This window comes from Schistocerca piceifrons, chromosome 2, assembly GCF_021461385.2.
Source record: "Schistocerca piceifrons isolate TAMUIC-IGC-003096 chromosome 2, iqSchPice1.1, whole genome shotgun sequence".
NCBI lineage: Eukaryota > Metazoa > Arthropoda > Insecta > Orthoptera > Acrididae > Schistocerca > Schistocerca piceifrons.
The window spans coordinates 449,199,546-449,221,786 of record NC_060139.1 but is presented as its reverse complement, the minus strand read 5'-3'; the positions used below and the strand labels follow the sequence as shown (position 1 = coordinate 449,221,786).

General features: G+C 38.0%; 1 protein-coding gene across 1 annotated transcript in view; it reads left to right on the top strand.

Annotated features, from left to right (window-relative positions):
• LOC124775469 (extensin-like) overlaps nucleotides 1-19,911 on the top strand; it is a 98,270-nt gene extending 78,359 nt beyond the window's left edge. The window contains exon 4 of the mRNA XM_047250301.1: nucleotides 19,613-19,911. Within this exon, the coding sequence (XP_047106257.1) occupies nucleotides 19,613-19,716 (104 nt within the window). The 3' untranslated portion in view covers nucleotides 19,717-19,911. The remainder of the gene's footprint in view (nucleotides 1-19,612) is intronic.
• The last annotated feature ends 2,330 nt before the right edge of the window (nucleotides 19,912-22,241 follow it).

The following is a 22,241-nucleotide window of genomic DNA, read 5'->3' as shown; positions in this document are numbered from 1 at the left end:
TACTAGCGGTCGCTTCAAAGATAATACGACAGTGCTCTTATTGATAAGCGCTGCTGCTGCCACTCATGGGCAGGTAAGACGTGAACTTAGTGATGCCAGTAAATCGAATAAGAAAACGAGGCAGTAGCATCATAAAGAGAAGATGACAAACAATAAAGGGCATGAACACAAGCTGCACCACAATGGACATGATGCACCATGTAAGGCGCTCTTCCCGAATTGGCTTTCTCTTGAGGAAAAATTTCAAAAATGGAGGTCAAACCCTACAAGAGACCATCACATAAAGGCCGAAATGTGTGAGACGCCTTTTAGTCACCTCTTATGACAGGAAGGAATACCTCGGGCCCATTCTTACTCCCGTACCTGCAGGTTAGGGGGGGGGGGGGGGATAGTTGCTACTCACCATATAGTGGAGATCCTGACATGGAGATAGGCATGACAAAAAGACTGTCACAAAATGAGCTTTCAGCCAACAAGGCTTTTGTCAAAAATAGACAACAGACAGACAGACAGACGGACACACACACAGACACACATGCATACACAACTCACACATACGTGACCACAATCTCTAGTGGCTGAGCTGGAATACAAGCAGCAGTGCATGACAGGAGAGGCAGCCAGGTGGGGTAGGAATGAGAGGGGGAGGGGTATAGCAAGGTAGGGGCTGGGACAGCAAAGTGCTGCTAGTGGGAGCATGCAGGGACAAAGTTGGGAGTGATTAGGGCAGTTAGGTGCAATCAGAGGTGCAGCTAGGTGCAGTTGGGAGGTTAGATGAAGGCAGGAGAGGAGCAGGAGTGGTGGAAAAGGAGAGAAGTAAAAGACTGGATGTGTTGGTGCAATAGAGGGCTGTGTAGTGCTGAAATGGGAACAGGGAGGGGTCTAGACGGGTAAGATCAATGACTAATGAAGGTTGAGGCCAGGAGGATTATGCTGAACATACAATATATTGCAGGGAGAGTTCCCACTTGCGCAATTCAGAAAAGCTGGTGTTGGTGGTAAGGATCAAGATGGCATAGCTGTGAAGCAGTCACTGAAATTAAGAATGGCATGTTGGGCAGCATGCTCAGCAATAGGGTGGTCTAGTTGTTTCTTGGCCACAGTTTGTGGGTGGCCATTCATGCGGACAGGCAGCCTGTTAGTTGTCACGTCCACGTAGAATTCAGCACTGTGGTTGCAACTTAGCTCATAGTTCACAAGACTGGTTTCACAGGTAGCCCTGCTTTTGATGGGATAGGTGACATTTGTGACAGGACTGGAGTAGATGGTGGTGGGAGGATGAATAGGACAGGTTCTGCATCTAGGTCTATTACAGGGATATGAGCCATGAGGCATGGGGTTGGGAGTAGGGGTTGTGTATGGATGGACAAGGATGTTGTGTAGGTTTAGTGGGCGGCAGAAACTACTGTGGGAGGAGTGGGAAGGATAGTGGGTAGCACATTCCTCAATTCAGGGCAGGACAAGAGGTAGTTGAAACCTTGACGGAGAATGTAATTCATTTGCTCCAGTCCTGCATGGTACTGAGTCATACTCAAGAACATCCAGGACTGGAGCAACTGAATTACATTCTCTGCCAGGGTTTCAACTACCTCTTGTTGAATCCTGAAATGGAGAATGTGCAACCCATTACCCTTCCCACCCCTGCCGCAGTGGTATTTGGCACCCAGCTAAACTACACAATATCCTTTTCCATCCATACACAACCCCTACTCCCAACCCCATGCCTCATATCCCTGTAATAGACCTAGATGCAGAACCTGTCCTATTCATCCTCCCACCACCATCTACTCCAGTCCTGTCACAAACATCACCTATCAAAGGCAGGGCTACCTGTGAAACCAGTCACCTTAACTACAAGTTCAGCTGCAACCACTGTGCTGCATTCTGTGTGGGCATGACAGCCGACAGACTGTCTGTCCACATGAATGGCCGCCGACAAACTGTGGCCAAGAAACAACTGGACCACCCTGTTGCTGAGCATGCTGCCCAACATGCCATTCTTAATTTCAGTGACTGCTTTGCAGCTATACCATCTGGATCCTTCCCACCAACACCAGCTTTTCTGAATTTCGCAGGTGGGAACCCTCCCTGCTATATCCTATGTCCCCATAACCCTGCTGGTCTCAATCAACATTAGTCATTGTCCTTACCCACCCAGCCCCTTCCCTGTTCCCATTCCAGCACTACACAGCCCTCTATTCCACCAGCACACTCAGTCTTTTTACTTCTCTCTTTTTCCACCACACTCCTCCTCTCCCCCCCCCCCCCCTGCCCTCTCCGTCAAACCTCTGTCTGCACATAGCTGCCCTACCCTCTCCCCACCTCAGTCCTGCATGCTCCCATTAGCTGCACTTTACCATCCCCCACCCCCTACTCTCATATCCCCCCTACCTTCACCACCCCAGTGTCATCCTTACCCTCACTCGGTTGCTTCTCCCATCATGTGCTGCTCAAAGCCTGGCTTCAGCTGCCCGAGACTGTGTGTGTGTGTGTGTGTGTGTGTGTGTGTGTGTGTGTGTGTGTGTGTGTGTGTTATCTATTTTTGACAAATGACTTGTAGGCCAAAAGCTCATTTTGTGACAGCCTTTCCATTGTGCCTATCTGCAACCCAGCATCTCCGCTGTATGGTGAGTAGCAGCTAGCCATTTCATAATACTGTTGCACTCCATCCTGGATTTTTCAGTCGTTAATGCATGATTTTTTTTTTTCAATGATGCATCTGATTAGTATTCGTAGTTATGCTCTAGTCCCTAAAAATAGTTTTAGACATGCAAGTAAGACTCTTTACATACATTTAGGGTATTCTGGCCTTCAGCAGTTGCGTTTTTAGATGCAAGCTGTAGTCACTTAACAATCTGTTCAAGCACTTACCGGCTGGTATTCTTCCTGCTCTATCTTGGCAACAACGCAGAATAAGTTTGGCAGCTCTGAGACTGATGAGTTACTTCAGGGTTTGCAGAGAATGTTCCTGCTAAATTTACTTGAATTTTCATGACATTCCCATTTAATAATAAGAGTGATTTTCAGTTAAGGTGTGACATAAAGACAGCAAGTTAACATAGGCCTTTTTGAAGTCCAAAGTGAGTAATATTTTACTAATTCATGTTTCAGAAACTTTACGTTTTATTACAATACACTTTCATCATAAAGTTATCATTGTAAGGTGTGTTTTATTAGTATTAATACAGTGCATATTTTAGTAGCATTTTCCACTAGTTTGTTGAATACAACAGTACACATCAGACGGAAATTAGTCATCAAGAATACAGGGTGTCCCAAGAGGAATGGGCAATGGTCATTCAAAGTGAAAAGGCCTAATAAACATAGACTCTAAAACACATACAGTACCTTAAGAGTTATAAGCTCTTCTTCAACTTTGATACTGTGAAGCAAGTCGTTTCTACTGCATGTTCTTTGCTTGGAAGTGATAATATGGACTGAAAGAAGAACAAATTGTCTAGTAAACATGGGTTCTTAAGTACATACCTTAAGAACTATGAACCACTTGCTCATCTTTACTTCCATGGAACACATCTCTTCTACTGCTCACAGCTCTTAACATATATTTTGGAGCCCTAATTTACTAGACAATTTGTTCTTGTTTTGGCCCATACTACCTCCTTCAAAAATATTGAAAGCAAAGAGCTTGCATAGATGCACAGTATCAAAGATGAAGAAGCACACATAGCTCTTAAGGTACCGTATGCATTTTAGAGACCATGTTTACTAGACATTTTAGCTTCAAATGACCCTTCATTTCATATCCCTGAACACTAACTACTCTTCCTTGGATACCCTGTATATTCTTCCACATTATCTAGAGTGGTCTGACAACGCCCAGTTAGTTTACCAATTCTATGCCAGAAGGAAATTGCTGTTTCTGAGTTACCAATGTTATAAAACCACATCTGAATTGCATTTTCATCTGGGAAGGATGGTTTTTTGATAAAGAAAGTGAAAGATACAAGAATGTGAAAGATACAAGAAAAGACTAAGTGAATGGGGGATGCCTACCCCTAAAAATTCCTCAATAGTTTATTTGTGAAATCGGCAGAGTGCATTATTGTACTGTAACAACACTTGCAGTTCTGTCAGTTATTTTTCTTATGCTGTGACCGAAAGATGTCTCAGTTGTTGGCAACAAATACCAGCTGCAGTGGACACAACCCTGGGGCTAGTTTGTAGTGCACAACACCCTTTTTGAGTACCCAAAAGAAAAATATTATGTTCACGAGGCTTTTTGATCAAGTATATGTCTATTGTTAGGGTGCAGCCATTAAGAAGGTAACATAAATGCATCATCCTAGTCACCAGTAACAATACTGCACAGAATTGCTCAGTGAGTGCATTGATGACGTTCAAGCAAATATTCAGTAATATTCACTTCTTCAGGTTTTGTTGCTTTGAATTAGAGCCTTGCCGCAGTAGTAACACTGGTTCCCATCAGATCACCAAAGTTAAGTGCAGTTGGTCTGGGTAGTATTTGGATGGGTGACCATCCAGTCTGTCAAGCATGTTAGCTAGTGAAGTGCACTCAGCCCTTGTGAGGCAAACTGAGGAGCTACATGAATGACATATAGCGGCTCCAGTCTCGTAAACTAATATACAGCCAGGAGAACAGTGTGCTGACCACATGTCCCTCCACATCTGCATCCAGTGACAACTCTGGGCTGAGGATGACATAGCAGCTGGTCCATACTTTTGGGCCTTCATGGCCTGTTTGGGCAGAGTTTATGAATGTGTGTGTATCCTTTCAGATGTCTCCAAAAGAACAGACAGCATTCTTGCTCCAACAGCCATATATATATATAAAAATAAATATGTCTGCTTGTGTCTGCATGTGTGGATGGATATGTGTGTGTGTGCGAGTGTATACCTGTCCTTTTTTCCCCCTAAGGTAAGTCTTTCCGCTCCCGGGATTGGAATGACTCCTTACCCTCTCCCTTAAAACCCACTTCCTTTCGTCTTTCCCTCTCCTTCCCTCTTTCCTGATGAGGCAACAGTTTGTTGCGAAAGCTTGAATTTTGTGTGTATGTTTGTGTTTGTTTGTGTGTCTATCGACCTGCCAGCGCTTTCGTTCGGTAAGTCACCTCATCTTTGTTTTTATATATAATTTTTCCCACGTGGAATGTTTCCCTGTATTATATATATATATATATATATATATATATATATATAAAAATAATAAAGGGAAACATTCCACGTAGGAAAAATATATCTAAAAACAAAGATGATGTGACTTACCAAATGAAAGTGCTGGCAGGTTGACAGACACACAAACAAACACAAACATACACACAAAATTCAAGCTTTCGCAACAAACTGTTGCCTCATCAGGAAAGAGGGAAGGAGAGGGAAAGACGAAAGGATGTGGGTTTTAAGGGAGAGGGTAAGGAGTCATTCCAATCCCGGGAGCGGAAAGACTTACCTTAGGGGGGAAAAAAGGACGGGTATACACTCGCACACACACACATATCCATCCACACATATACAGACACAAGCAGACGTATTTAAAGACCAAATACGTCTTTAAATACGTCTGCTTGTGTCTGTATATGTGTGGATGGATATGTGTGTGTGTGCGAGTGTATACCCGTCCTTTTTTCCCCCCTAAGGTAAGTCTTTCCGCTCCCGGGATTGGAATGACTCCTTACCCTCTCCCTTAAAACCCACATCCTTTCGTCTTTCCCTCTCCTTCCCTCTTTCCTGATGAGGCAACAGTTTGTTGCGGAAGCTTGAATTTTGTGTGTATGTTTGTGTTTGTTTGTGTGTCTGTCGACCTGCCAGCACTTTCATTTGGTAAGTCACGTCATCTTTGTTTTTATATATATATATATAATGGAAGGAAACATTCCACGTGGGAAAAATGGTATATATATATATATATATATATATATATATATATATATATATATATATATATATGATGAAATGAAATAAATGCTGACATCAGGTTCAATTGGACATTTAATTACAGCCAATGTCAGCATTTCATCAAAAAAGATTGTTCCAGCAAGAATATTTTCAACATGCAGTATGCCTCAACAACTGACAAATGTTGAACTGTGATCATGTAACCATCATGGAGCATTTGCATTCAATACGTAAGGCTCAGAAGTCAGGCTTAGAAGTACTTAAAATGTAACTGCTATCAGTACACTTTGTGACTGGGTCTCATATTGTGTGTGTAGGTATAACTCAATCTTTTCAATGCAGAAATGTTGATGTTCTTAGATTCCCCACACTGCTACATTACCTCTATCTTCTTTTGAAATCGGGCTTGAAACAATGTTTTTCAGAAAGAAAATATTCATAAACTTTTCTTGAACTATTTTCTGTTTATGTACAATACTGAGACTTACGTTGCTTCAATGGATAGTGAAAACACCCAGCTCCAGGCAGCATAGCTGCTGGGGTAAAAATATACACCGACAATTAACATATTTCCTACTATTATTATGTACTGTTTGTAAAATTACAATTAAACTTTTGTTAATTTTATCAGTTTAGTGGGGGAAATGAACATCAACATTTTCACAAGAAAATACTTTCATGAGTGCATTAACATCATGATGTACAATTGTTGTTGTTGTGGTCTTCAGTCCTGAGACTGGTTTGATGCAGCTCTCCATGCGATGTACAATTATGTAAGTTAATTGGAATAACAATGATTGGTATAACAATATGAGTTACTATGATATTACAGGAAATTAAAGGTTACCAACATGTTTTCAGCACTTCTATAATGATCTGTACTTAGAAAGGTGTGAAATGGAGATTCGAAAGTTTGTTTGTGTTCTGACAATGATGAAACATTTTGTAATAGCATACTTTCACAAATATTTTAACAGTTTAAACACAAAATAGTTAAATACAAGTTCTCAAGAGTTCAAGTGTTTTACTGTTATATGTACCTATGTATACAAAGGCGAAAGTTGTTCCCTTACAGTATGTGATATAGGATAACATAACCTGTGGTTAAAAGAGGTCTTGATGGATTTACTTTGTCTATCTCCTTTCTGCCACATTTCATACTGCATGCTCTAATTCAAAGGAACAAAACCTGAAAGGATGAAGATTTCTGAGTATATATTCTGTTAAAAACAAATTTATTGCCATTATGCATTTCGAACTTGACACAGTCTTTCCAGTTTGCTACTGCAACTAGTGACTTTCAACCAATGAGTGCAGCTCACTTGCACCAAGAGTTAACACACATTTTGTGCATATGTGTATCATTCTTAAAGTAAAAAGACCCTTTTCTGGCGTGTTTTGCCCAAAAGCACTTGTCCCATACATTATACAAAGGAATCAAGCTGTCATATGGCCTTCACCTCTCTATTAAAGGTAAAGGGACAATATGTAGCAAATGCTAGACTTGTTTCCACTTGTGACTTTATTATACAACACTTATTTCAAATATGCAAAATTTGATACATTACTGACAAATAAATACTAGAACTTCAAACAAGAAAATGAGAGTTGATAAATACACCCATAATGCCATGCCACATGCAAGTGGTCAGACGGCACTTGACATGATGTGGCTTCTGGTGTGTGGCTGGTAAATAGTAGCTAGTAGTCACAGCAGGGTGAGGATACTCTCAAGCATAAACTTTTCTGGTCTTGATCCTACCATAGGCTGTCTCTGATAACTTTAACAGGCAGCTAAAATGCAATTAAAACAAATAGGGCAATGTGTGGACTTGAACTTTTGACTACAATTCCCACTGTTAACACTAGCCCACAAGATCAAAGAACAGTGTAAGAGCTCGAGAATGAGATAGCACTTCCTCCAGACATTTTTGCCATCTGCAGTCTTACCAAATTGCGCATATGGTCAGACTTATAATTCTGAGGGGCAGCTGCATTTATTGGCTGCCTTAACTCAGTGACTTGGACTTTTAGTCTCAGCAGTAACTGCTTGGTGGCCCGATTTTATGTCTAAGACTGTACATACAGTATTAAAATCCTGGCTGCAGAACTCAATTCTGAGCCCTCACCCTTGTTAAACTATTTAAATAATGTTCAAAAATTATTATTAGTCTCAATTATTCCAATCCACACAGCAGCTGCATTTATGTAGGAATTAGAAGGTGTTCAGCTAGGTTAAGCACAAACCTGAGAGTGAGTAGTGCAGTTAATTATCTTCTGTAATCATAGTAAAAATGTTGTTAAATTAGCTTGTTACTTGAAAATCATAGTAGATTCTTCTCATTCATAGCACAGTAGACTCAGCAGATGATTTCTTTCTGCAATAGCTACAATTAAGGTCTCCAGGTTTTCTAGTTCCATACATTAAGTATCGAAAATAATAAGTCATTGCAGGATTTTATATTTTGTTCAAAACACATTTCTTGCCATTATACATTTTCAACAATTTGCTACAGCAACCAGTGACTCACAACCCTCAAGTGCAGCTCACTCACACCAAAAAATAACATGCATTGCATGTTGACAAGAACAGAGGTATAACAGTTTTTGTAAAAAGTATGTGTACACAATGGTTAGAATTGATGTAATGAAAGAGCTCCATTTTGCTAGTATGTAATAGGGAAAAACATGTGTCAATTAATTTATCTTGCAAATTAAGTAAAGAAACAATAAGTGTGATCATAATACAAAATTTAAACACTCATGACTTCAAATATGAATGTTTAATACATAAAAAATAAAAAATCATCGTTTGTTATTGAATAATTGATCTTATGTTACCTCCATGCTTTATTTTTGCTTCTAAAACAAGTAAATGCATAATTACATTGTCAGTCTCATTGGACTGTGTTGTGAACTGTATTGTGTGATGAAAAAAGGAGATCCTCTGGCCAGTTCAGTAACACATACTAACTTGAGAACTGACTTTAGTGAATGTAGTTACAACTTGTTCATTTTGATACCTTGTGAGGAAGGTCAGCATACTGAGAAATTGACCTTCCTTCTGGTAGAGCCTATCCAACTAGTGTACCTTGTTGAACGTCCCCTCCCCATAGAGTGAAATGAGATAATCCCTTGGTTTTTACAGTATGTTTATTAACAGTGTGGACCTTTGTGACCAGACAATTTTGCATTTCCACTTTTGCTCAATATTCTGATGAATGATACAATCATCTACAGATGCTTTGACTTATGCTGTTATGTGTACTCAACTTGTGAACTCTGATCATACTGTTAACTTTTGTTGGTCTCACTCCACTATTTATAGCTGGCTATGACTTCGACATCTGATGTTCACTAACTCTCTGACATACCTTTGTTTTTCAAAGCTTGTACTAACATTATTTGAAATAAATATTATCTCTGCATTTCTGTTCTTTGTTGTACTTGATGGCCTTAATGATCTTAATAAATTGAGTACGACACACACATCTTTGTTTAAATTGAAACCTCCATCCCCATTCACTAGATTTTCTGACATCTCTATTTCATTGGAATCTTTAATTACACTGTTCTAGAAATTTTGTGTTTGCACCACAATACGGTGCAGGAGCAACAATAGTTCACAGTCTCCTTGGCATTCAGGCAGCAAGTACACTTAACAGCATATCTTGCAGAATGTGAAGAAGGCAAATGGGTCAGTGGTTGAACTATTATGTGAAAATGGAAATGGAAACTTGCCTGAATAGAAGTACAGTAATGGTAACACTGATCGCCTTAAATGGCAATTGATGCTAACGTTATACCCCTATGAGGAATTTTTGAGAAGATGACCATAAGATAACCTACTGGAAAGAGACCAATCACACTGGAATTCACTTCTGAAACACTCCAGCAGAGTATAACTAACAGTAAACAGGTGACTCAGGAACAGACGTTCTCCCAGCACAACAGCAAGTTGTAACATTACATATTAAAACCAGTCGTCTATGATAAAGCAACAAACAGTGATAAGGCTAACCTAACCTTCCTTGACACACACACACACACACACACACACACACACACACACACACACACACACACACAAACACACACACACACACACTGAACTCTTTCCTTATATCTGTTCACATTACAATAGAGTAACCTAAACTTGGCGATAAATGCATTTCTGACACATTTGTGTTTGAAAGACCATGCTCATTAACAAAACTAGCGAGGTGTTAACTACAGCACTGCTTAGTCCAGACTCCTTACCTGTCACAAAGGACGAGTTGCCACTTGCATACTGACCACCCTTTTCCACTCTCCCAGGCGACTTCCGTAGCTGCAGGGCTTCCCCACATCTTTTACATTCAACCCCATGTTCCCTAACTATGGATGAAGTCATGTACAGTACATAACATAACAACCATTTCATTACTTATTTAAATCCACAAGCATAATTTAAACGTCATTCATAAGTTTCACATAACTGAAACGTGTATACATAGTCAAAGTATTTCCATGACAGATACAATATTATACATATCAATACTACAAACTGACATAGAAATATTGATACAGATATAAAATAGGTCAAAAATAGATGCTCCATGGTTCATTGACACTCCCTGTTACGGATACATCAGTAAAACATCAATAACAGCTGAACGGCATTGAAAAAAAAAAAAAAAAACACACACACAGTTAGGTATGAAAAAAATATGTTACTAAAACACAATATACTTCATACACATCATTACTAAAACAAGACATAAGCATCAGTATTCAGTTTTCAATTCTGTACAGCTATGCTAATTGACTCTCATTTAGAATATTGAGTAGCATGTTGTAAGCACTCATAAAATGTAGGTACATATATACAAGTAGACACCTAACAATGTTGCAAAGAAATTTTAATACTATACATGTAATGCAACCTATAGCATATTTTTGAAATTATTAAGTGAGAAATTTCAATGTGCTTCTAACAATAGGCAGTCCATTCTTTGATATTTACGTAAAGATATATACATATTTAAACTGAACATAGTATTCTTTTCTCAATGCCCTTATTTGAAATAGACAGTCCATCTTTGAAAACCATAGCAAAACGCATACAACATTAACCAAGATAATAATCAAATAATTTTGCTGCCTGCAATAGCATCTGGCAGTTCATGTTTGCAAACATTTCAACACTGTATATATATTACATTCATCAGTTGGCTGCCAACTTTTGGTTTTGACAGTCTATTTCAGATATATGTCCTTGCCCCACTTTGGCAAGTCTTTTATGCTGCCCACTCTGTATTTAAGGCAGTCCACATTTCTTTTCAATTTGGGAACATTTTGCCTGTACTCATTTACAACAATTTTTAGAATCTGAAACTTACAAGGAAATATCAGGAAATTTATATATGAGCCAAGGTTTATATAAAGACATAAATTACAAATAAATACAGTGCAGTAACTTCATAAGATAGTTATATTTACATTACAGTATAACATATATTTTTATTCTGGTATCATGTCTGAATACAGTTTGTTACTCATTCCTAGGGACATACGGTTTGAGATCTGCTATGTTACGGACACCAAGGGGCTTCTTGGACTTTGGATGGATTAAATAGTAAGCATCGTTGCGAGGTCTACCTTATTTCATGGTTAAGTTCACTTGATTGTTCATGAGTCTTCAGAAGAACGTAGTCTCCGATCTTGAATCTGGCAAACTTCAGGTTCCTATTACACCTTTTAGATCTCCCTTCTGCTTTGTTTTTTCTTTTACCAGTTCTTTATTCTGGGCTAATCCCAAATCTGTACACTGTGGGAACTCTAGTTTTTCCTCAGTTAAGCACATGCTCTTATTATTAAGCAGGATTTGCTCAGGTTTCAACCAATAGATTCTTGAGGCAAGGTATTCATTACACTCTCGAATTCAGATACAAATCCGCCCCATGCTCGATGGTTATGGTGGCAATAGGTCCTGCATAACCTTCTTTTTGCCTTACAGATCACCTATATCAGGTGGCTTCTTTGGTTTCTTGAGTTCAAAGTTTTTAATTACTTGAACTCTTTGTTGAAGAGGTATTGTATCATCAGGTGGATCTTTCTTTCTTTGTTCAGTAATGACTCCAGTATTTTGTTTGGAAACATTGTCATTGGTTGGTACAATATTGCAATTAGTTGCATCTTCATTGGGTTTCAGGTACATTGAAATTTTTGTCATCTGAGCAGTTGTCCAAATCCGACCATTCTATTTCACTTTTGGGATCTAACATGAAAGCTTTTCTAAGACAGGTACTAAGTTCATTTTCTCACTTTTCAACAGACCTCAATTCAGGCTCACAGTTTTCTTCTGATGAGCTATAATCCTCATCAGCTCTAATAACGTCCACAGTTGCTTCATACTTTTTATCATTTTTATGTGCTCCAAGAACATGTAGACAATTGTCTGTATTTTAATTATCTTCAAATTCTCACTTTTCGATAGCAGTTAGTACTGTTTGTGAATCGTTAACGAAGATTATTCACCATTAATGCTGAGGATTTCATCCTCCAACATCCTACTATCCATAATGACCCTTTTATTGGCTGTACGTGAACATTGCACAGCACTTTTTATTTCCTCCTTCTTATGTTTAGGCCACACCACCTTATCGATGTCCCTATTATCTCTCCTACCTTCAATTAACTTTTTGGTCATACATGTTTTATTAAAATCCTCGCATTCGCATTGTGTGAGGCCCCTGTACAGATCATCCATCTGCACATGCCATTCTGTCACCTCCGAAAACTCATTTTTGCCACTTACACTACTATCTGTACTGCCACTCGTGCCTTCTCTTACATCTACAAATCCGCCCGCTCTTTCCTTGACCGTGAAACTATTATTTGCCATAGCAGTTTCGCTTCTATCTACTGTGACGTTTACATTCTGTTCTGCAGCCTCAGACATGGCTTCTCTTGGAACAGCTGGAACATTCGCAACGGTCATTGCTCTCTGATAGTTTATACGTTTGTTAACATCGGGCCCGCTGCCTGCTGCCAGGGAATCACCGTAGCATGTACCTGTCATTATAAGTGCTTTGTTATGAAACCGCTTTTCTGTTTCGGTAAATTCTGTCCGCATCAGTTTGACCCTAAACATTGGCAGTACTCAGTTTTCTGTATCATTCCAGTGAGCATTTCATGCAGGAAAACCTCTACCATGACGGGCAGAGTTTCCCTTTTCCTCTGCCCCTACCTCTACCTCTTTGAATCACATTGACATGATAACCATCACTGTCACTTTCTTCGTCATGATTACGGTTGTTCTGTTAGTATTATTCAGGTGGTTATCCCTGTTTCCAGTGGTCTTCGTCTTCTACCCTTTCTAAAAATGCTAAGAAGCTTCAGTGGTTGCTTCCAGTGTATGTTTTAGAATCTGCTGGGAACTTTTCCCATAGTTCCCAGATAATTTTGGATTCTGATCGACTTCTTAAGTGTGTCCACTTCCGGTACCAGTACTTGTGGAAATCTTTTAAAGAACTCCTGCCCATATTATCATGGAGTTTATCCATGATAAACTCCCACCATAAGCAGTTCCGCTTTTTTCCAGGCCAATGTTCTTTTATGAATTTTTGTTTAAATTCATTAAAAGTCATTTCTCATTATTCAGGTTAGTTCCATAGTGCTTGGCATCTCCTGCCAAGGTGCTGATCATCACATTTATCTTTTCATGATCAGATAAATAATCTGGGAAATTTCGTTTGCTATTCTTCACAAAATCTAATGGATGCCATATATTATGTTTCTTGGTGGGATTGAACCTTTCCTTGCCTTCCAACAATCTGTTAAGTGGTGTGCCATTACTAATGACACCAAGTCTGTCTCATATTTTACATTCAAGGTCAGAAATTTTTCCTAGAATCTGTGAAGTGCTTTGATCACACTTCTGTTTGCATTCAACAACTTGTTTACTTAAAACTTTTTCTGTATCTGAAACTATTCTTCTCAAATGTGAGATTTCATTCTTGCACCCATCTACTATTTCAGTTTTCAGCCCAAAAGCTTTTTCGTCCACTTTTGTCCCTATAAAATGTTCTGTTTTTTTTTTTTTTTCCTGGATGTTAATGATTTCAATATTGAACCTTTCATTAATATAATTAATTTGTCCCTGCATATTAGCCATGTTTTCATTTACGAAATTAACTTTATTTTTCATTTCAGTGGCAGTAGAACTTGGAAGTACCTACTTTTTGATCTACCTGTTCAATCTGTTGACTTAATTTTGTGTTTTGTCTTTTAAGATCACTAACCTGTGTTTTAAGCTGGCTTTCAAGATTACTACCTTGGGTTTTAAGCTAGCTTTCAAGATTGCTACCTTGTGTTTTCATTTGATTGGACAACATTCTTAAACAGTCAATCACACTCAACGGTTGTCTACTTTCTTGATCTACTGAACTTTCATGCTCTGACTCCACCTTGTATGCTTCTTTTGGTTCTCTCTTTATTTGTGGTGAATCAAAAATGTCAATGATTTATTCACATAACCACTATTGTCTAAAACTCCTCATCATTTGCAACCTCTGGCTCCTCTTGTTTGATTTTGGATACTCTCAACATCTTGATCTGTTCATTTACGTGTTCATGATACTGTGTGTCGGCTAGCTGCCTATCACAAGAGCCATCTGTTATCTGCTAGCACAAACTATTACTTCTGCCAGCGGCATTTCCCATGGTGCAAGGCACTATTTCTTTTCATTCACTCAGTAGAGTTACTGTAGTTACACCTTTGCCCATTCTGAATGTATATTACAATTTAATTTTGGATGCAATGTCTACTGTTGTTCATTCTACTGTACTTGATTGCACCTTCATGCCACTTGACATTCGCTGCTCTAACCACACTAGTTTCTCACTAAATACTTATCGTATTTTATGAACAAGAACAATGACTGTCCTTTCACGAGGTGCCAAGTTTAATGGTAACACCAGTTGCCTTAAATAGCAATCAATGCTAAAGTTATACCTCTGCGAGAAATTTTTGGAAAGTTGACCGTGAGATAACCTAATGGAAATGGAACAATCAAATTGGAATTCGTTTCTGAAACACTCCAGCAGAGTACAACCAACAGTAAAGAGGTGGGTCAGGAACCAGATGTTCTCCCAGCACAACAGCAAGTTGTAACATTACATATTAAAACCAGTCTCCTGCCTAATTAGGCAGTCTTGTGTCAAACAAAATGATAAAGCAGCAAACAGTGCTAAGGCTAACCTAACCTTCCTTGATACAAACCCATACACTAAACTTTTTCCTTATATCTGTTCACACTACAATACAGTAACCTAACCTTGCAGTTAAATGTGTTACTAACACATTTGTGTTTGAACAACCATGCTCATTAACAAAACTACACCAGTATGTATGAGAAAAGGTAAGTATTCTTATCATTAATTATTACTTAAGTGAAGCACAACAAACTATACCTCTTCAAACAACAAATGTGCCTTCATAAGCAGTCTTTTGACCTATCAGAACACTCTGAATTATATTCACTAGGATAGGATTCCTGTCCAGGTTTGTGACTTGGGATAATCACAGGTATAAGATAGAGTTTTTAGTAACACCATGATTATTATTAAAATCAACCAAATTTCACAAATACCTGATCCATTTAGAGACTGCCAAATATAAACAATTTAGTGGAAGACTGGTGGTACCGGTGGCACAATTTGCAATAGCTATTAAACTGATGGTGATTCAGCCATAGTAATACTGTTGGCCTTACCCTGTTACATATTTTCTTGGTGTCAGAATTATATTTATAGGGCCAAAAACTGTGCCACAGCAACGGTATCACCAAATGCAGCATCCAAGGCCGGTAAATACTGCCCTCAAGCTCTTCTGGTCTCAAAACTCCAGGAATATGAGCTACAATGATCCGCTACTGCTAGTAAGGTGTTAACTACAGCACTGCTGAGTCCAGGCTCCTTACCCATCACAGAGGACAAGTTGACACTTGCGCGCCAACCACACCTTTTCTACTCTGCCGGGGTACTTTCACGGATGTGAGGCTTCGCCACATCTTTAAATTCAACCCTACATTCCCTAACTATGGACTAAGTCATTTCCAATACATTACATAACAATCATTCCATTACCTATTTAAATCCACAAGCATAATTTAAACAACATCGTTCAAAAGTTTCACATAACTGAAACATGTATACATAGTCAAAGAATTCGCATGACAGACACAACATTATACATAAGCAATACCACAAATTGACATAGAAATATCGATACAGGTATAAAATAGGTCAAAAATAGGTGTTACAGTACACCACTAGTCACTTGTGAGAGGAAATCTTAAGAGATCACTCCACTTCAGCTCATGGGGAGATGTTACACAACATGTAGTGGAATTAATCTCTTACAGAAAAAAGGTTGTCTTCTCAGTATGCTGACCTTCCTCACAAGATGTTGAAGTGAACAATTTGTGCCTATATTCACTAAAATCAAACGTAATGCTAACATACCAATGGCCAATAGAATTCTGCACCACGTGAATTGGGTTTTGCTTTGGAAATTTGTGGACGAACAGTGGTCTGCCTTTTCCACTCTCTCCTACCTTGAGCCTTGTTTATTGTTAATGCTAATAAAATGTGGATTGGGAAATGAACTCATTTAAAATGAGTGGATAAAATCGTTGGGATCATTGGTGTATGGGGTGTGAGAGACACCTCTCCAGCTGCTGGATCTGTGAAGATAGTAGCTTCAATGACACTGTTTCACACAGTTTTAATCTGCAAACGGATAGGATTACAAAGTTTCTGTTGATCCACATTCCAAAATCTTAAATTTGGCTGTGGAACAATAGCTGTGTAAATCTGAAGTGACTGAAGAATCAGCCAGCCACTTGCAAATCTGATTTTTCAACCTCTTCAGATTCACATACTGTAGTAGTATCCTAATCATAAGCCTGTAAGTTATAAATACAGCTTTCTGGTTAAAACCTACTGTGGAAGAAAACACACTATTGTGCATACAATTTTTTAAATGCCCTGTTATCACGGTTAAAACTGATGAAAATGAAATTGTACATTTTCACTGCACACAACATCACAGCTTTTTCTTTTTAACAGTCAGTTTTAACAGAAACCCTCCATATTGTTACTTAAAAAATATATAGCATAGGTATATCTGAATGTTTATTTAAGTATCACATAAAAATTAGAAGTAAATTGGTAAAAATCTTTCAAATTACACTGCAAATAGTGCGAAAATGGGAAGTCCTATTGATGCGCAGTTTTCACAGAATGGATCAGTAGTCAGGGACTCATATTGCTAACCAATAAACATATTGCAATAATTCTTAGAAAGTGTACTTTTTGCACAAACATACACTTTTTTAATGGAACAATGCCTATTACCACTAACAAACTAGAAGCAGGATAAATTATAACATCAGTAGTGTTCGTTGCAGGATTCTAGTGCGAGTCATTTACAATATACCACATTTTGTAAAGTTTCCACACTGACAGTTGTTTGTGCCATTCAACCTGTGCAACTGGTAGGTGCAATGTTGTTACATTTGCTTACAGTATGCTTGTGTGTTTTTTGAGTGCATTGCAACTTGCCAGTCAGTTAGTGTTTGACAATCCAAACAGCAGGTCATGGCTGGACAATGGGATTTACCATTGCAGAAAAAGCCAACATGTTTATGGTGTATGGAGAGCATAGGAAGAATGCCACTTGTATGCAGCAAGATATCTCATTAGGCAAGCATCCCGGCAATTACGTGTTAACCTCTTCAGTCAGTTACGCAAATGGTGGTGTAACATCGAGACAACATAACAGCTTGCTTGCACATCTAAACTGAAATGCTAGCACATGTGCAGCAGTCATTCCATACCTGACTGGAAGCATGTATTGTCACTGCTGGTGGTCATTTTAACACAACCTGTGATAATCAGTTGTTTCGTTACCTGTTGGAATTAGTTTATGCACTTGCATTGTTCTTTAGTATGTGTACCACATGTGCTGTGCAAGTGACAGTGAGGGAACTTTTCAAAATGCAGTATATTGTAGATGACCTGCACTAGAATCCAGCAATGAACACTACTGACATTCTAATTTGTCCTAATTTTAGACTGATAAAGTCAATAATGGTTGTTCCATTTAAAAAATGAAAAAAATATATAATTTGTAAGTGTTATTACAATCCATTGATTAACTAACAATATGAGCCCCCTGCCTACCAATCCATTCTGTGGGAACTGCACACCAATAGCACTTTCCATTTCCAGAATATTTGTGGTGCAAGTTTTAGATGTTTCACCCTGTGTATTATACTAGCAAGCCTGGCAATGATTCACAGGTGCTAAATAGGTATGTGAATTGGATACGCATATACACATCCTAATCCCCTGCCCCCTCTCTCTGTCCATTTTCTCCCCCCTCCCTTTCCTCCCCCCCCCCCCCCCCCCACTCTCTGTCCATTTCCCTTTCCACCTTCTCTCTGACCTTGAGCCTTGTTCATCGTCATTACAAACAAGCCGTAAATGGGAGTTGATGTCACTTAAATGAATGGGGAAATGGTTGGTATCATTGGTATATGAGAGATCTCTCTCCAGCTGCTGATCTATGAGGATAGTTGCTTCAGAGATAGTATTTTGCATGGTTAACAGGTAAGAGTACAATGTTTTGGATTATGCAAATTCTGTAGTAGTATTCTAATCATAGGGCTTTTTTCTGTTAACTAACCACAATGAGGAAAACAAAACAGCACATAGCAGTATCTACAATTTTTTTTTTAAATTATACATAAAAAGGATAGAATACGTTTGAGAGAAGCTTTTTTCTAATGGTTTAAATGCCCTCCTACCATAGTTAAAAATGACTGTGAGAAAGTTAACAAAACCACACATTTTCACAGCACAGAGTTTGGGACTGTATGGATATATAAGCAATCTTGCTTGGGACCAAGAGGTACATGCTTGGGTACAATTGTAGTTCTGAAGACCACCACAAACATGTTTCCATGTAAGCATTGACTGTCTTGTCTCACAGCAGGATAAATTATTAACTGTTATGGTGACTACTTTTGAAACAATAAACGTTTTACCTACTTTGACTGCCCTTTATACTAAGTGTATCAGAGCAAATCTAAATCTTATCTTAATATATTTGAGATTATTTTTCATATAGTTATTGTTAACAATATGGAAACAAATTTTTTCTAGTGAATTTTACTTTTTATACTTACTAGATGCTATGTAATTTTAGCTTATGTGTGACCTTTCCCTGATCATCTTAAGATACTTAACAGTGTTTAAAAATGTCGACAATCATGACATGATTCTTTGGTGCACTGTGACTGATGTGTACTATCATATTTATTGCTTAGAACACCAAAACTTATAAAACCAAAACTTATAAAAACTCCCAATATTGAGTCATTGCCCCCTTTACTCGTATAAAAATGAACACAAACACCCAACAGACCATACATGAAACTGTGGTACTTGAGCAGTGCCCTTTCCTACTACACTTATAGTTGTTTATGTAGGATTAGTATGGCAGAGAAAGATATGAAACATACTGAAAGACATTAAGAGAGAACTCATTTTATTTTATTTTGGTATTCTAATAAGTAGATATTTGTTACTTGTTGCTGTAATTATGCATTACATTCTGTGTAATACACAACCTGTTCCACCCAGAGCTACCTTGAATCTTATCTGAGTTTATGTTAATTTTTTTCAGAATTAATGCTACGCAAAGCCACTAAGCATCGTACAGCAACGATCCGTTCCCGGAGAACTGCGTTGCAACTTTCAGAATCTGAGTCGGGGTCAGAGAGTGATTAAGGCAATGAGAGTTGACCTGATCCATAGAAGAGTACATGACATCAATGGATTAACACTACGCAGTCATACTGCCAGGGCGATCCATCATAGATGCCACCTCCTCCTACTCCTCCCGCAGTCACCAACTATAGAGACAGTGCCCAGTGGTAGTGTAGAGAGTGTAAGGACTTGGCTGACTTCTTTTTCGATGAATGTACAAGCAAAATTTGATTATGTTTCTTCAAGTGCTCACACTATTATTTTTATGTTAATATAATTAATAACATCAGTTTAATGTGGAATTTAATTTTTGCACATTTTTTCTTACCCTTGGAAATAAACATTTTCTGTGTGCAATTTACAGCCCACCTTATTACTTTAAAGAATACTACAATCAAATAAGTTACCATATTCATTATCAATTTTGGTTATCACATAAAGAAAAACTAAATAATAATCCTCATATTTGGAATACCAAATGGAACTATTTGTCACGTAATATTAAAGCCTGTTTCAGCACCTTTCTTTATTGAATCAGGATGGAGTACAATATTAATTCTTGCATGCAATGTGTGATATACTCACAGGTCAGCAAGAACAATGTTGACTTAGACAATTCGAATGCAGATTTTAATTATTGTAGTTCACTCTACAACTAGATAGAGAAGTATCCAAATTAGAAAGACAGTCAAGACATTCACTAATGAATGGTGACATGTGGAAATCAAAAATACACATTCAAAATGACAGAAAGCATAATATTTTCTCCTGTGACTAAATCTTAAATGGCAGGAATAGCAGAGCCTGATTATCCACAGTACCATTACATTCACTTTTTTCCTCAGAGAAGGATCTTTTGCATATTTTGTTAATTTTACACAGAATTATCCTAATGTGCATTGGTTTCAGTTATTAGTTCAAGAAAGGGTAGCTGATTTTGTGCAATACATGATGCCAATCCCTCACTAAGCACAATATTTTACCATTTTATTTAATTCAAAAAATGTAGACCTACATGCAGACTTTTAAAGGTGCAAATTTTTTCTAAGAATTTGTGTATAACAAAAACATAATGGAGCCAGTCACTTGCCCAAATTTTTAAATGTGTATACGAGCAGTACTGTGCTATATTAATTGTGGTGGAATGATTTCAAATGAACTCATTTAAACACCTACATAAACTACTCTGCTATTGTATTTAATTATGCAGTTAAATCAGGAAATAACAAATAAAATGAACACACAGAACAGCAGTAATAAGTAGCAAAGTATAAGACTGTTTCTGAGTTTTGAGTTTACTTTGAAAGTGTATTGTGGCTATTGTTCCTTCCTCATAGACCATCATTGCTGGCAGTGTTGAGTTTTAGCTTTCAAAGAAAAGAAATGAAAATCGTATCCATTTTCTGTATTTACTTTCTTGTTATTAAGTTCACCTTTTATTTGTAATTTGCAAGAAATTGAATACATTGCAAATTAACAATGCTGTTAATACTGTAATATTAAACCAGGTACATTAATATTTTTTCCTGACTTATATTAGATTTCCATCTGTTACTTTAAACAGTTGTAATGAAAAATAGTTTGTGCTTATTGTAACACACACTGCATGTATGAATACTTGTGGACTGTGCTTTTTTCTGCACTTTGTACCTGTTGTAGTAGTTGATTCTCTGTATAATGTAAAACAGAATTCTGATACCTTTCTCACTCATAATATCAGAATACTCAGCTGGCAGTGGTCATGGTATCTGCATAACTATGTGACTATTGTACATTTCACCACACGTTGTTGATTCCATGTCACATTTTATACCACTGTCCTGACAAAGTTCAATTCTCACTATGACCTCCTCTTATTCTTTATTCACTAGTCCATCTTTACTGCAAAGAACAATGCACACAATTTATTTATCACTCATCTTGTAAACAGTTATTAACTATTAACAGGAATATGTATTTTTAAATACTTTCTGAGACTGCAGACGTGTGTGCAAATTGCGTTTGCGTGAGTGTGTGTGTGCGTGCGTGTATCTACTGCTGACAAAGGCCTTAATGGCCAAAAGCTATAATTGTGTGAATCATTTTGTGGTGCCTATCACGACTCAGCGTCTCCGCTACATGGTGAGTAGCAACTTTCCTTCTCTGGTACTGTTACATTCCATCCTGAATTTTCCATTGTTTTATTTTTAAATATGTTAGTTCTACCTGTTCGCAGTATTTTCTTATCTTTTACCGTGTACAGCAAATTGATTAGTTTTCACAGGCCTGACTTCCCATTGACACCCTTCTGGTATCGTTACTGGTGCCCACTGAAAAAGATGAGATAGGCTGTGCCTATTTGTTTTGCCTTCGGGTATGGTGTGTGTGGTAGTACCAAGACTACAGACGTGTACCTAAAAACAAATGAAAAATTAATTATATAACTATTTTTAATGGTGACAAAACTATTTGACCACGGCACCTCACAATAGGATTTTCTTTACAGTGTACTTCATCACTCACCCATGTATGGTTATGACCTTTGCTGCTTTAACTGACATTTTGCT